The 13,555-nt window shown below is 51.4% G+C and overlaps 1 protein-coding gene across 1 annotated transcript; it reads left to right on the top strand.

Moving 5' to 3' along the window:
• Positions 1 to 177: 177 nt before the first annotated feature.
• PROX2 (prospero homeobox 2) lies at positions 178 to 8,974 on the top strand. The gene is made up of 7 exons (XM_069018749.1): positions 178 to 199; positions 1,283 to 1,502; positions 3,105 to 3,168; positions 3,726 to 5,306; positions 5,818 to 5,925; positions 6,370 to 6,564; positions 6,665 to 8,974. Exons 1-7 carry the CDS (start codon positions 178 to 180, stop codon positions 6,848 to 6,850), a joined length of 2,376 nt encoding a protein of 791 aa, XP_068874850.1. The 3' UTR covers positions 6,851 to 8,974.
• Positions 8,975 to 13,555: the final 4,581 nt, after the last annotated feature.

Raw genomic sequence — 13,555 nt, 5'->3', positions numbered from 1 at the left:
CTGTTTCATGATGCTCGTCTTTGAACCAGCCCCGGGTTGCTGCAGGGCAGCTGTACCCATGGTTTTCCTGCTTGCCTTGGCAAACCGTGTGGCTGAGCTCGTGTGGAATGATATTGCCGCAAGCATCACCCAGTGGGATGTTGCATGGTTATAAATGGGCAATGAGGTCATCTCACCATGGCAAACAGGAAAACCATAAGTAAGCCGTGTTCCTCAGGTGTGCTCTGTATGTTGAAAATATTTGAGAATTCCCCAGCTAGCTTCTGTTTTCTGCCTGCTTCCAGGCGGGGAACCACAGGTGGAAGAAAACCCAAGGAACCTATTTACAGACTCTCAGAATCAGCCTGGGATAGTTATAAAACGCTGTCTGGCAGCCAAGCATCTTTCAAGGAGCCAAGTCTGGGTTACGCAGATGTGCTTAATTTAGCCACAGCTTAATAATACATGAACGGTAAACTGCAAGCTGCAAAATATGAGATCATTTTCAAAGGAAAGAGGTTGAATAAAAATCGACAGGGGATAGTCTCTGAGGTTTTGAGGATGAGCTGACTGCTCTAATAAAAGGTAACTGAGCCAGAAAGGCTCTGCCAGGGATTTCTCTGTGATCTGTCTTTCGAAGGCTAATGTCCTTGAACAATGTTGACCACCTGGTGTCATCTGCTTTTAACCACAGCCTCCTGCCTACACAATGAATACACTAAACATTGCCATGCTCAGTAGGCATGTGGAAACAAAGCAGATGAAGCCCCAGGAGCGGCAAGCATGGCTAGACTTTGCCCACCTATCTACAGCTCCTGTATGAGGAGAAGTGTCTGACAACCACATGTGCTGCTGGGGCAGACAGGTTTGTCCTGGGGCTGGGGCCAGGATGTGCTCAGCTAGGAGTGATGCCAGCTCTGCTGGTGCTGTCTCTAAAGCACCCTGCAACGAGCAAGAGACTCTGTGTTGCTGCTTTTCCCATGTTGTCCCATTTCTTGGCCATGTCCTATGCTGCAGACCTCCAGGCCAGCCAAAATGCCTCTGTGCCCCCATGGATGCTGGAAACGCCTGGGCACTTTCCATGGAAGATGGGTAGTTGGCGGGATCTGGGCCACCTCCTTCCTTGGCTATGGCACTGCTTGTCAGCTTGGTGTATTTCCATCGTCTCACCAACAGTTCACCATCCTGGGTCCTGAATGGGGCTTCCAGGCCAAATTCCAGGGGAAAATTGCTCTTCTGGGCCTCTGCCCACTTGGGCAGCCAGCAACTCGGCACCTGACAGCCCTTGTCTGTCTGGCTCCAGGGGCTGTAAGTGTGGGAGACGGCAGGGAAGGTGGCTGGACGCCGGCGTTGGACCTGACCTCCTGGATGTCCATCTGCATATTCAGAAGTCGTTCCCAGCTGGTTGGCTGCCTCCGGCCTCCCCACTCCCTCTTTAAAGGCCCTGAGCGCAGCGGGGGGACGCGCTGGCGCTGCCTCCGCCGCAACCGCGCTCCCCGGCCCCGGGAGCTGCCGGCGGCTCGGCCCGGGGACCGCTGCCACAGAACACAGGGATGCGGCAGCTGGGGAAGGCTCTGGGGGGGACTGCCGTCTGGAGGGACGGCACGCTGCTCCGTGCACGGCTGTCGCACTGAGGAGCACCCGAGGAGCCCATGTGGGGTGGCTTCAGTTTTGGAGAAGGCACACTGCCCTCCTCTTCTGAACATCTTCATTTCGTTCCTGTCTCTTTCTTAAGGTGAGTCTCGGCTGCTTTTTAGTGTTCTGGAAGGTGACACTAGTGAAAGCTGGCAGTAAGAGTAGGAACCAAAGCACGCACCTGTTAACTTTGCGGGGAAAGAGCTGCATCAGCAGGAGGAGTTTGCTTAGGGCAGCACCTCCTGGTCCTGCGGTGCTGGGGACGCTGTGAGGGGGAGCCAAGGCCACCCACAGCGAGCTGCCACGGCCTGGGACCGCAGGGTCTGCTCCCTCCCTCCAAATTTCCAGAAGAAAGATGGTGGTGCTGGAAACCTTAAGCAAGTGGAGGTCGCCTTGCCAGCTCTGAGTTGATCTGCTTACAAAGGGTGTATCATCCAGGTTCTGGGGGGCTGGGAAGCCTCAGCACAGGGGGCAGGTAAGCTCCCGACCTTGCTGCTGAGCACAGCAGGTGAGAGAAATTGTGAGCAAGTGTCAAAGAAGGTGTTTCTGTAAAAAAAATGAGTGAGGTTACAGGACCCCGCGATTGCGGAAAGGATTAAGGGTGGATGGAATCTATGAGTGTAGTGTGTTTGCTGTGTGACTTTGTTGGATGCAGATGGCAGGCTAAGAGGCAGCTGCAGGCAATGGGGAAGCTTGTAACACAAGGGCAAGGTGTGGTGTTGAGAGCTGCCGGCACCCTGGCCTTGTGCTGGCTGTGGATAAACTGAGCAGTTTGAAAGACCCTACAGCAGACTGTTAGGAAAATGAAACCCTAATGGTCAGGCAGGGTGAGGAGACAACACAGGAGATCAACAAGTGTCAGATAACCCAGAAAATGCTTGGTTTGTCAAGACTATAGCTCTGCAAAAGGCAGAGCTCTCCCAAACACCTGCCTGGAATTCAGGGGTGTTTCAAGAAAGGCAACCTGGTAAAAACCACTGAGAAGAAACCCATTTTCTACGCTGCCTGGAGGATTTGGTGTGGAGCAGTTACAGGGACAGGAGACTGATGGTGTTGAAAATGATACGGTATTTCTGAGAACAGCAAAAGAATCCCAGACTTTCAAGGTGCCAGGAAAAGATAAGAGCTGAACTAATTTAGTGGTGCAAAGCTACTGCTAATTAATGTGGGTAAGGAAGAAGCAACACACAGGGACGGTTACTGTGGAATTGCCCAGGATACAATGTTTTACACCTTCTTTCGCAAAGCTGTCCAAGCGGGGAATGAGTGGACGGGGTGGATCCCCGCTTGGAGTCAGCATGACAATTTTAAGCCTCGGGCTGCTGGCTCAGTATTTTTTCTCTTCCCTGATAATCCCCATCCTCATTTCTTTTATTCAGTGTTTTGCCAAGCACTTAGGAACCCCGTGTTGTGTTAGCCTGAACATCTCAGTGTGTCCTGCTCGCAGCAGGTCACACTGCCCTTTTACCCTCTCTGTGCCCTTCCACCAGCCTGCTTGTGCTGGCCCAGCCCCCAAGTGCTGCCACCCATCCCTGTGCCCTGGGGACTCTGCTGGTGGGTGCTGGGGCTGGCAGAAGCTGTCAGCACCCATGGCCTACCCATCTGTGTGCCTTCCCCAGTGAATACCTTCCCCAGGAATGCAGCTGCTGTTCTGTGCTCTGCCAACACCCAGGAGCACCCAAACCCACCCTTTTGCCCAGGTGTATGTGGCAGAGGGCTCTGCCTGGTGCTCCCTGCCGTTGTACCTGAGTCCACAAGCCCAGAGAGCAGTTTCCCCAAATGCCTCTGGTGCAGATGCAGCTGGTGGTGTGGGAAGTTTGTGCTGCCAGGCACATCTGGGGCCCAAAGTAGTTGAAATGTACTCTGGGCACAATGAATGTCTGGCTGCTAGGTGGGAGCTGTGGCAGTGCCCAGGGCATCGCTGCTGTTGTGTGACACCTGACAGTCTACTCACAGGTTTGGCAGTGCCTGGAGGTTTCTGCCTGGGTCACTCCCTTGTGAAATAGTTTTTGCAGGGGAGCAGGGATGCCATGGAATTCTGGGAGGAAAACTCTCTGGCCATGTGCTTGGAAAACTGCTGTATGAGGTCCTGTTTCTTGTTCTTTCTCCAGTTCCACACTGCTAGCAGGCTGAAACATCACACATCAGCGAAGCCTCCCAGTCTGTCCAGGCAGGAAGAAGATATGATGGACAGCAGGACTGGCTTTGAGCAGGACAGAGACTGTGCCACTTCAGGGCGTGGTGACGGGCTGAAACTGGAGCCCTGTTTCCAGACTGACTCTCTCTTGCCTTCCTCCAATGCATCCCTGATACCACAGCTCCTCAGCCACACAATGACTGGCAGGAACCTGGATCCCACCATCCTTTTCCCTTCCTCTCAGGCAGTGGCCCTGCCTCATGACTACAAATGCGGTGCATGTCCTGGAGAAGAAGCGCAAGCCTCAGCTTTCCCCAGGACCTGTGCCCCGGGTCCCGTGCCCTGTGCTGGTGATCGGGACCAGCTCTCCAACCAGCACCCACGGGACCAGCTCTCCGACCAGCACGTACGAGCCAAGCGGGCCAGGGTGGAGAGCATCATCCAGGGCATGAGCGTCCCACCAACCCCGCAGGCATTTGACACGAACCTGGAGGCAGCTTTTAGGCATGAGAGGGAAAGGGGTACTGAGATGCCCCAGGAGAGCAAGAGGAAGCCAAGGGTGCCCCAGCAGGGCGTGGGGGCAGTTGGACGAGTGGCTCCCACAGGGGGCAGCTCCCATGCTAAGGGTTGCCAGCAGCTGAAAGAGCAGCTCTGCTTTTTAGAGCAGCAGCTGAGGTGGCTTCAGGAGAAGTTCTACCAGGTCTGTGACTCTGAGGATGCTGCCCAAACCCAGGAAGATACTGAGAAAGTGCAGCCGCTGCCTGGAAAGCCTAAAGACAGACTGAACAAGGACAGTGCCACTGCCACCAGCAACCCACGCAAAGCACCTCTCAGGGGGAGCGTCCTGGAGGTGCATGGGCTGGAGGAGGCTGAGGACAGAGGTGACACAGGTGGCCTGCCCTTGGCAGTGAGCGTCCTCTCACAGGCACTGAAGCACGAGCTGGCTGTGGTGACGTCCCAGGTAGTGGATTCTGTCCTGAAGACTGTCTGGCCGAAGGCAGACAGCCACAGCCAGAAGCAGCACCACAGCCTTCTGATGCTGGGGCCAGATGCCAGGAGAGAGTATTCTGCTGGTGGGAAATGCAGAAAACCACTTGCTAAGCCATCTCCCATGAATGCACCAGGCTCGCTGGGGTCACCCCAGGCTGGGGTCCTGACAGGTGCTTTGGGGAAGAGCCTGGGCTCTTATGCTGGCTCCTTCAGTTCAAGGGGGGTCAGAAAATCCTCTCGGATACCCACTATGGGTTATTCACTGGGCTCAGCCACCCCTGTCCAGGACAGCCAGCTGCTGAGCCAGCTGTTGGGATATGGCCAGCACAGCCTCTGGGGCAGTGACTCTCGTGAGAGCCCATCTCTGGAGAGGGGCTGTCCAGAGCCCCTCAACTTGCACTGGGGAACTGTTAAACTGAGGTCATCGACTGTGAGACAGCAGCAGCACCATCCCCTGCCCCTGAGCCCTGCCAACATGGAGAGCCTGGCACTACTGCCAGCTGGCAGAGATGGCTGCAGTGAGCTACCAGCTGCAAATGATGGAGTGCCCTTTGCCTCAACCCATATATCCTTTGGGGGCAGCTAGAGATCCCTGGGGAATGTGCTCCCCTTGTCCTCTGGGGCCACAGCTTGCCGGTCTCTGCAAGGCCAAGGCCCCTGCTGCTCCATAGGGTGCTAAAAAGGTATGGGCACGAAAGGAGTCCTAAGCCATGGAGGGGCACTGCCACTCCTCAGGGTTGGTTAGATGCTGAAGCGTAGTTGTGGGTATAGGTCAGGAGCTACCAAGCCTGCTCTTGGGCCATACTGGGGGTCCTGTCATCCTAAACCATGAACAGCTGTCTCATGGAAATTCCAGTCCTCATGAGACTGTGAAGTGCTGTGGAGAGCGTTAGCTTCCCAGAGATTCTGAAGGGAAAAGCCCGTGGCTGTCCAGTCAAGGATGAACCTCCTCTGCCCTACTGACAGGCCATGAGGGGCTATTGTGGGCACTGGGCATGTGTGTGTTCGGGCTGGTGCTCAGGGACATGCCAAGCTTGGGATTTGCTATGTGTAGGCTTTCCTTGACCCCAAGGCAGATGCAGGAGGCACTGACCCCCGGGCACCTGAAGAAGGCCAAGCTGATGTTTTTCTTCACCCGCTACCCCAGCTCCACTCTGCTGAAGACCTACTTCCTCGACGTGCAGGTAAAACAGCAGCAGCCAGAGCTGGGGCTGGGCAGGGCTCCCATGTGGTGTGGCACCTAGCCTGCCTCCCTGGGGAACCATGAGGAAAGGGCTGCTCTTGTGTCCCCCTGCCTTGCTGGCAGGAGATAGGGGACAGCACCCATTTCAGCATGGGCTGCCCAGGAGCAGGTGCACAGGCAGACCTTGGTTGTCATGTCTTCACTCTGTGCAATCAAGGTATTCAGATTAAATGTGCCTCCCCATTGCAGGGTGGCTGGGATCCGAATCTCGGTGTGGAGAGCACCTCGGACACCCTGATGTTGTTGCCCCAGCTGGTGCTTTTGCAGCCTTGGGGCAGGGCTGGGCTTGGGCCAGTCCAGCAGAGCATGGCTGGGTTTGCAGGGGCTCGTGGGCAGGGAGGATCCAAGCTGGCATAACACCATCCTCTGGCTCTCCCCCTGCCAGTTCAGCCGCTGCATCACCTCCCAGCTCATCAAGTGGTTCAGCAACTTCCGTGAGTTTTACTACATCCAGGTGGAGAAATTTGCCCGGCAGGCCCTGCTGGAGGGTGTTGTGGATGCTTGCACTCTCCAGGTCTCCCGGGACTCTGAGCTCTTCCGTGCCCTCAACATGCACTATAACAAGGGGAATGACTTCGAGGTGAGGAGGGGATCTGGATGAAGGGGGTGGTGGCATTTGCTGGGGTAAGGAGGCAGCAGCGACATGCTCGTGACATTGGCTGATTCCTGTCTTGCTGCAGGTGCCAGGGCGGTTCCTGGAGGTGGCCAGCCTGACACTGCAGGAGTTCTTCAGCGCTGTCAGGGCAGGCAAGGATGCCGACCCCTCCTGGAAGAAACCCATTTACAAAATCATTTCCAAACTGGACAGTGACATCCCAGAAGGGTTCAAAGCTGCTGGCTGCTCCCAGGAACTGCTCCACAGCTGAGTCTCTGTGAAAGCAGCCCTGGGTCATGTGTGCAGCCACCATGTGCTAAGCACGTCAGGGGCACTCTCTACAGCATCTGTTACTTGGGGTGTTCTCTCTCTGAGGACCATGCACTCTCTGTAAGGCAGCTCCTTGGGTGAGGCCTATCACTTGACTCACGTGCTGGGATTTTATGCTGTGTAGTTTTTTCTGCTGCTCAGAACTGGTGGGGACCCCCAGAAGGGAGGAACAGAGATGAAGCCATCAGGTTGGAGCCTGAGAAGTTGCCCATTCCCAGCTCTCCCCATGACCCTGGCTGAGCTGCCTTCATTCTCTCTTCCAGAGGGTCACAAACCAGGGCAAACAGCCTTGCTATTTATGAAACAGGAAGAGGTCCTAGTAGTGGGCAAAGTTTCCTTGGCACAGCAGAGTAGCGAATGTGCCCAGTCCAAAAGCATGACTCAGTTTCTGTCCAGATACAACACACCAGTGTCCAAAGAAAACAGCTGGTGAATCCCAGCATTTCAAGCACCCCGTGGGGATAGTTGTTCCTGTCTGGAATATGTAAAAACTGTGTTTGTTGTAGCCAGCAAGAATACCGCTCTCCTCTGCCTCCCCTGTGCTGTTAGACAAGATCCTCCATGCAGCTGTGTGCTGTGGCCAAGCAGGTGTGTGCTCCCCAGCAGTGTTATCTGGGATGCTGGAGAAGAGCAGCGTGCACAGCCAGCACTGCTTGGCACTCCAAACAGCCTCCGTCAACCCATCACCTGGAGGACAGCTCCACGTTAAACATCCACCATGTCCCCTCATACCGTGTTCCTGCTGGCAAAACTGCCCCAAGCATCTCTGTTCTGCATCCCTGGTGAAAGAGGAGCACGTTATTTCGGATCCATGAGTCCCTGTGGGTTTAACACAAGCTGGGGAAGAGCTGGGCCCTGATCTCTACAGCCCCATAGCTGTAAGGATTGTTAACTCAAGGAGGTTTCTTCACCCCCTGAGCAAGACTCAGTGGCTGCTTTTCTACCTGATGGAGTATGGTGAAGTGTTTTGTGTTAAGGGCTCTCTAATCCTGACAGAGGTGGCAGTGGAGAGGAAAAGGCTGGGAAGAGGAGAGAGTCCTGACAGAGGCATGGCAGGAGGGCACTGGGAGGGCAGTGACGAGCAACAACATACCCATGCAAAACCCTCATGGAGAAGAAGACTGGGAGAAGGCCAAGATGATTTTGAATGTGCTGTAAGGTGTCAGTTGGTACTAGAGTGCAGCAAGTGACTCCTGAGAGGAAAATCACAGTTCCAGCATCAGATGAGTGCATGGGGTGATCCACAGGCAATGCATCTGCAGGAGTAAGGAAGTGTGTGGTAACACCAGGACACAATGGGGAGCTCTGAAATAGGGGCAGTTTGACAGTGGTTCCCCCCATCACGAGTGTGGTCACCCAGATTTCCTGCTCTGTTTGTATGTTTCTTTCTCCAAGTTTGTATGTTTTACAACCCCAACACCAAATTTACTTGACTCCTCTTTAAATAAACACATTATTTAAGTTACCCCTTTACATCCCTATAGACCTATTTGATAACCTCTGTTCTAAAGAGTTATCCTAGGAATTTCTTGCTTTTTGTTGGGAAAAATAACACTGCAGCAAAAGGGCAGTCCTTCTGCCAGCATCTCTGTGGGGCCAAGCGGGCCCCACTAACCAACCCATCCCCTCACCTCAACGCCTCAAGGTTAGTCTGAAGTGCAACTTGTGAGGATCAGGAAGAGGGGGGCTGGAGGCAGAGAGAGACATATCCCAAAGCTTATGGGTGCTGGATTCAAATGTACAACACTGGATAAATGCTGCTGGTGCTACCATGAAACTGCCATTCCTGCAGGCAATAACAACCTCAGAACTTAAGTAAAGCTTTGGGTAGGCAAAACCAAAGCTGCTGGAAAGGGAAATGATGGCCTGGCTTCGGGAAGGGTCAGCAAATTCACCTGTCGGTAGCTAAATAATTAGGGAACATAAGGTACAGGTTTACTGGAGGCATCCTGCTGAAACAAAGCCTTTTTACACAAAGTTCCTGGTGGGGGTAGCAGTTTCTTGCCTCCTGTGGTAACATGCAAGTACTTGAATGTCAGTAAAACAGCAGGTGGGGGACTGAGGACAAGGCAGTGCCCCAGATCACGGTCATGCAGTGGCTGAGATTGTAGGGGATGGCTGGAGGTCATCCTGTCTAACCCTCTGCTCAAGCAGGGCCACCGAGATGGTTGCCCAGGACCATGTCAGAGGGGTTTTATGTATCTTCAGGTAAGGAGGGACTCTACAATCTGATCATTAATGGAGACATTTAACAGGATTGGACTGAGTATTTGCAGGAGTATTTTTGCTCCAGTGGTTGCCATGTAATTACAAGTGGGAACTAGAGAGCTGTGTATTACACTGGTTTTTGGGAAATGTGCGCCAGTATGACCACGACAAACAGCATCTGGCATCAGTTATCCTTTGCCTGTGATGAGGCCTCACTAGTTGTATCCATGGGTTCAATTCTGCCCATGTAGATTTTCCATCTAACAAAGAACACACAAAAAAACAACCCAAGAAACCCCAAAACAGACAAAAAAAACCCCCACAAACCCCCAAAAAACCCAAACAACAACAACAAAACCAAACCAAAAAAAAATCCCAAAAACCAAACCAAACCCCCCAGAGCGCCCCCCCCCCGCATGGCTACAGAGACTCTGCAAAGGACCAAGATCACAAGGCACTTGTATTGGGCTGTACAGGGCTGGCATCTTCTCTGGCTGCTTTTTAATCCCTGCCTACCTTCAGCCAAGTGTGACAGAGGCCACAGAAATGACAGAAATGCACAGGTCAAATCTACCCACCTTTTTGTCACCCTATGGTCCTCCTGCAAGCAGAGATCCTGTCTGGGGAGTCTGGGGTGCAGCTGCCTCCTCCAGGACCACTTGTCTGCTTGGACGCAAGGGGGTTGCACTCGGACAGGCACAACTCTGCTGCTGAAGTCAAGTGAGCTGAGTCAAAAAGTCTTGTGCTCCTGTGAGAGCCTTGGAAAGCAGCAGCCAGCTGATAAAGAAGGAGCTCACACTGCCTTCCCTCCTATCTAGGTCACAGAAGTACTGATATGAAGAAGGCAGTACATCTGCTGGGAGGTGGGGAGAGCTGGAGTTACTCTAGGGGCAATGCAGCCTTGAAGCGTGAGGGGAAAAAAACCAGGGTGTGAATTCCACACTGTCCAGTCAATAGTGGGGTTCTAAAGGGCTCCAGTTCTCTTCAACATCTTCATTAATGACTTCAATTCAGGAGTTGAAAAAATACTAAGTAAATTTGTCAATTCCCTTGAGGGCAGAGAGGTCCCGCAGAGAAACCTTGACAAGTCAGACAGATGGGGAATCACCAACTCTATGAAGCTGAACAAAGGCAAGTGCCAGACTCTGCACCTGGGATGGGGCAACCCTGGCTGTGTGTCTTCAACATCCTCAAAAGGTGGAGGAGCAGGCACGGATTTCTTCTCTCTGGTGACCAGTGACAGGACTCAAGGAAATGGCATGAAGCTGAGTCAGGGGAGGTTTAGTTTAGCTATCAGGAAAAGGTTTTTCACCCAGAGGGTGGCTGAGTACTGGAACAGGCTCCCCAGGGACGTGGTCACAGCACCAAGCCAGACAGTGCTCGAGAATTATTTGAAAGATGCTCTCAGACACTCTTGGGGTGTCCTGGGCAGAGAGAGGAGTTGAATGCTGATGACCCTGATAAGTCCTTTCCAACTCAGCATATTCTATGATTCTATGAAATTAAGGTTTCACTATTTGTGCTGTGCAGGGTATGGTGTGGAATTTCATTTACATTCTAGCTGTACCCAGACACAGAAGTTAGTTTCAAACAAAGCCTAATGGGTGCCCATCACAGAGAGATTTCTACTGAAAAAGTGGGTCTGCTTGCAGGGCTGGGGGGAGAAGGGAGAGCAGCTGCCCACACAGAGACTGTGGTCATGACTCCCAGGCCTGGGTGGGCTCTTGCTTCACCATTTCCCACTAATTAGCCAAGGAAGCAATTTGGGTAGTGCAGTCACTACTGGTGACTGAGTTTCATCTTGAAATAAAAAATCCTTTCCTTCTCCCTATCCAAATTTCTGTGGTATATGCAAAAAACCCACAGGCACCCATAACTATCTCCTCTTGGAACAATTCCTCAGGGCTATCCTTTTACATTCCTAGCCCATTCACAACAACCCACTCAGTCCACACAGCTACACAGCAGCAAAGGCTGCTAAATATTTAGAATCACTGATTCCTGCCTCCAGGCTGTGGCTGCCAAAAGAGGGAGGTGTGGCCACATTGACTAAGCTGGCAAGGGCCTGAGAGCCCTTATGTACTCCTCTATGTTAATACTTACCATAAGAGCACTTATTACTCATGTGTAGCTAATTAGAGCTTGAAGAAATTCCTAGTGAATGTTTGTCCTGTGTGCCAAAATAGCTTGGGAGAAACTGACAATAAAACATATTTGGTTTTTCTTTTCTTCTTTTAATGACTTGCACCTGTCTACAGTAACAACCAGGCCTAGAAGTTCCCAGCTCAAACAAATGTTCTTGAAAGGGTCCTTCCCTCAAATACACATCTCGGACACTTATTTGACATCAGGGCAGCTCTCCATGTAAGTACCCCTTGGTGAGCCAGTGGCCCATGTTCATGAAAACTCAGTATTTGCTGCCCCATTATATGCATTGGAAGGACAGATTAATCCAGGTTACAGTACAATTACCACATTTGAGAGATCCGACATCGCTTTTGCTCTGGAGAAGGCAGTCCTTCCTCTGCCTCTTGTGCGCAGAGCTGCCTGTGCTGCAGACCCGCCCTGTGCTGCACACCCAGCACCACTTGGGAAGAAGGTGAAGCGATGCACGGAGAGACTGTGCAGAGCAGTCTCAAGGACAAAACAGGCCTTGGGGTCACCCAGGACAGACTGGTATGTCTAGCTGATAGCAAAAGCTTTTTCCTTTTGCACACCAAGAAATACTGTATTAGCATGAACCATGGACCAGGAGATGGGAACTGGGGCTGTGCCAGGTGACAGCTTCATAGCAGCAGCCAGGAGAGGTGCTCTCCCCTGACTTACTCAATGAAAAGCCCTGTTTTGATGAGATGGGGGAATGGAGCCACACAGCCAGGGCTGCACCCCCACTTCCAGGGTGCCCTGGCTCATGAGCCTGCTGTGAAAGCTCAGGTGCAGAGATGAGCACGGTGGAAAAGGGAGCTGTGCCCAGACAAGACAGCACAGGCTGGTGCACCATGGCAGGGAGGCCATTGTGTAGCCCAGGGGCTTTTGAGGGAGATACTCTGATCAAGGGGACACACAGGAGAGAGAGCACAGTCAGCCTCTGCTGGAAGCTGTCTCCACCACTCAAACCCCACAGGTTGGTGCTCGTCTTGGAGAGGGGGTGGCTGGGGTGGGAGAAGATGACAGGCAGGCTGCCAGAGAAAAAGCACACATATCCATGCATACATAAACACCAAACCAATAAATCCATTTTTAAAAGCAGGCCTGATAAAGAATGCTTGAGAATGGCTATTCAAGTAAAGCCAGGGAGAGCTATGCACAGATCTCAAGGAAAAGCAGATTTAGGTCAGCACTCAACATGTGTGTGGATCCAGTTCATATTCATATACTAATTCCCTCTCATTGAACTGTACAGGCTGCTGAGTGGCAGGTGAAGTCCCATGTCACTAAGTCCCATGATCAACATTTTTCTTTTTCCTGGTAACATAAAACATTAGAGACTTAAAATTTGAGAAATGTCTTATTTTCTCCTTTTGAGATGGCTTTTAGCATTTTTACAGCAAGCAGTCCCATCTGTCACCATCTTCTGCAGTATTTCTACAGGCTTCCCAAGTTTAGTCATGTTATTTAGCACTAGGCTTTAGATTAAAAGTTCAGAGGGTAATTTTCATTTTATGTACAAGGGTTAAACACTGCTCTTGTTTTTGCTAATCCAATAAAACAGGCACTAGAGATTACCTACTAAGCAACTCTTAATGACACAGCATAAAGTCCAACTGGCATGAGCTGAAAGTGGCAGCTTCCTTCCTGGTGTTTACTGCTTTCTCACTAGTTGTTCTACTAGATTTAAAAGGATCATTTTTAAAAGTGCCATCCTGTACCCAACAGCGTCAATCTTTTTGTCTTATTGCAATCATGGAAAATAAGCAGCTAAAACTAAGTGGCGAAATGAAAAGCTGAGAACATGAAAAATACAAATAGAGGAAAAGCCCTGAAACTTCAAGGAAGGTATTTTACTGGATTTGCCAAAGCACATTTGTGTCATCCATAGCTTTACACAAAAAAATAATAAAAAATACTCTGTATTATTAAAAAAAAAAAAAGCTAAATATCTAACATGTATGCATATAAACCTCTATACACCCCCATATAAAATCTCTCATTTGGTTCTCAGAGAGCAAGCACAGAATATTCAACAGCTTAAGTAGTTGTTTTTCATTTCTAGTTTCCAGGTCTCTAAGAAAAAGTAACCATAAGGAGAAAAATAATAACCATCAAGAATTCATGCTCAAGGGAAAAGTGAGGCCAGCCCTATGCATCTCTGCATCTACTGAGTCCCTATGATTGGCAATGCAACCTGTGTTCAAATAAAAACAAATACAAAGGCTGGTTTTAGATAAAACACTTTTGGAATAGTACCTACAGTTACAAAAAGGTAATGCTGTAAAAC

The sequence above is a fragment of the Aphelocoma coerulescens genome, chromosome 5, assembly GCF_041296385.1.
Source record: "Aphelocoma coerulescens isolate FSJ_1873_10779 chromosome 5, UR_Acoe_1.0, whole genome shotgun sequence".
NCBI classification, from domain to species: Eukaryota; Metazoa; Chordata; class Aves; order Passeriformes; family Corvidae; genus Aphelocoma; species Aphelocoma coerulescens.
Note: the sequence above shows the minus strand (reverse complement) of the source record. Positions and strands in the feature narration are given on the sequence as shown.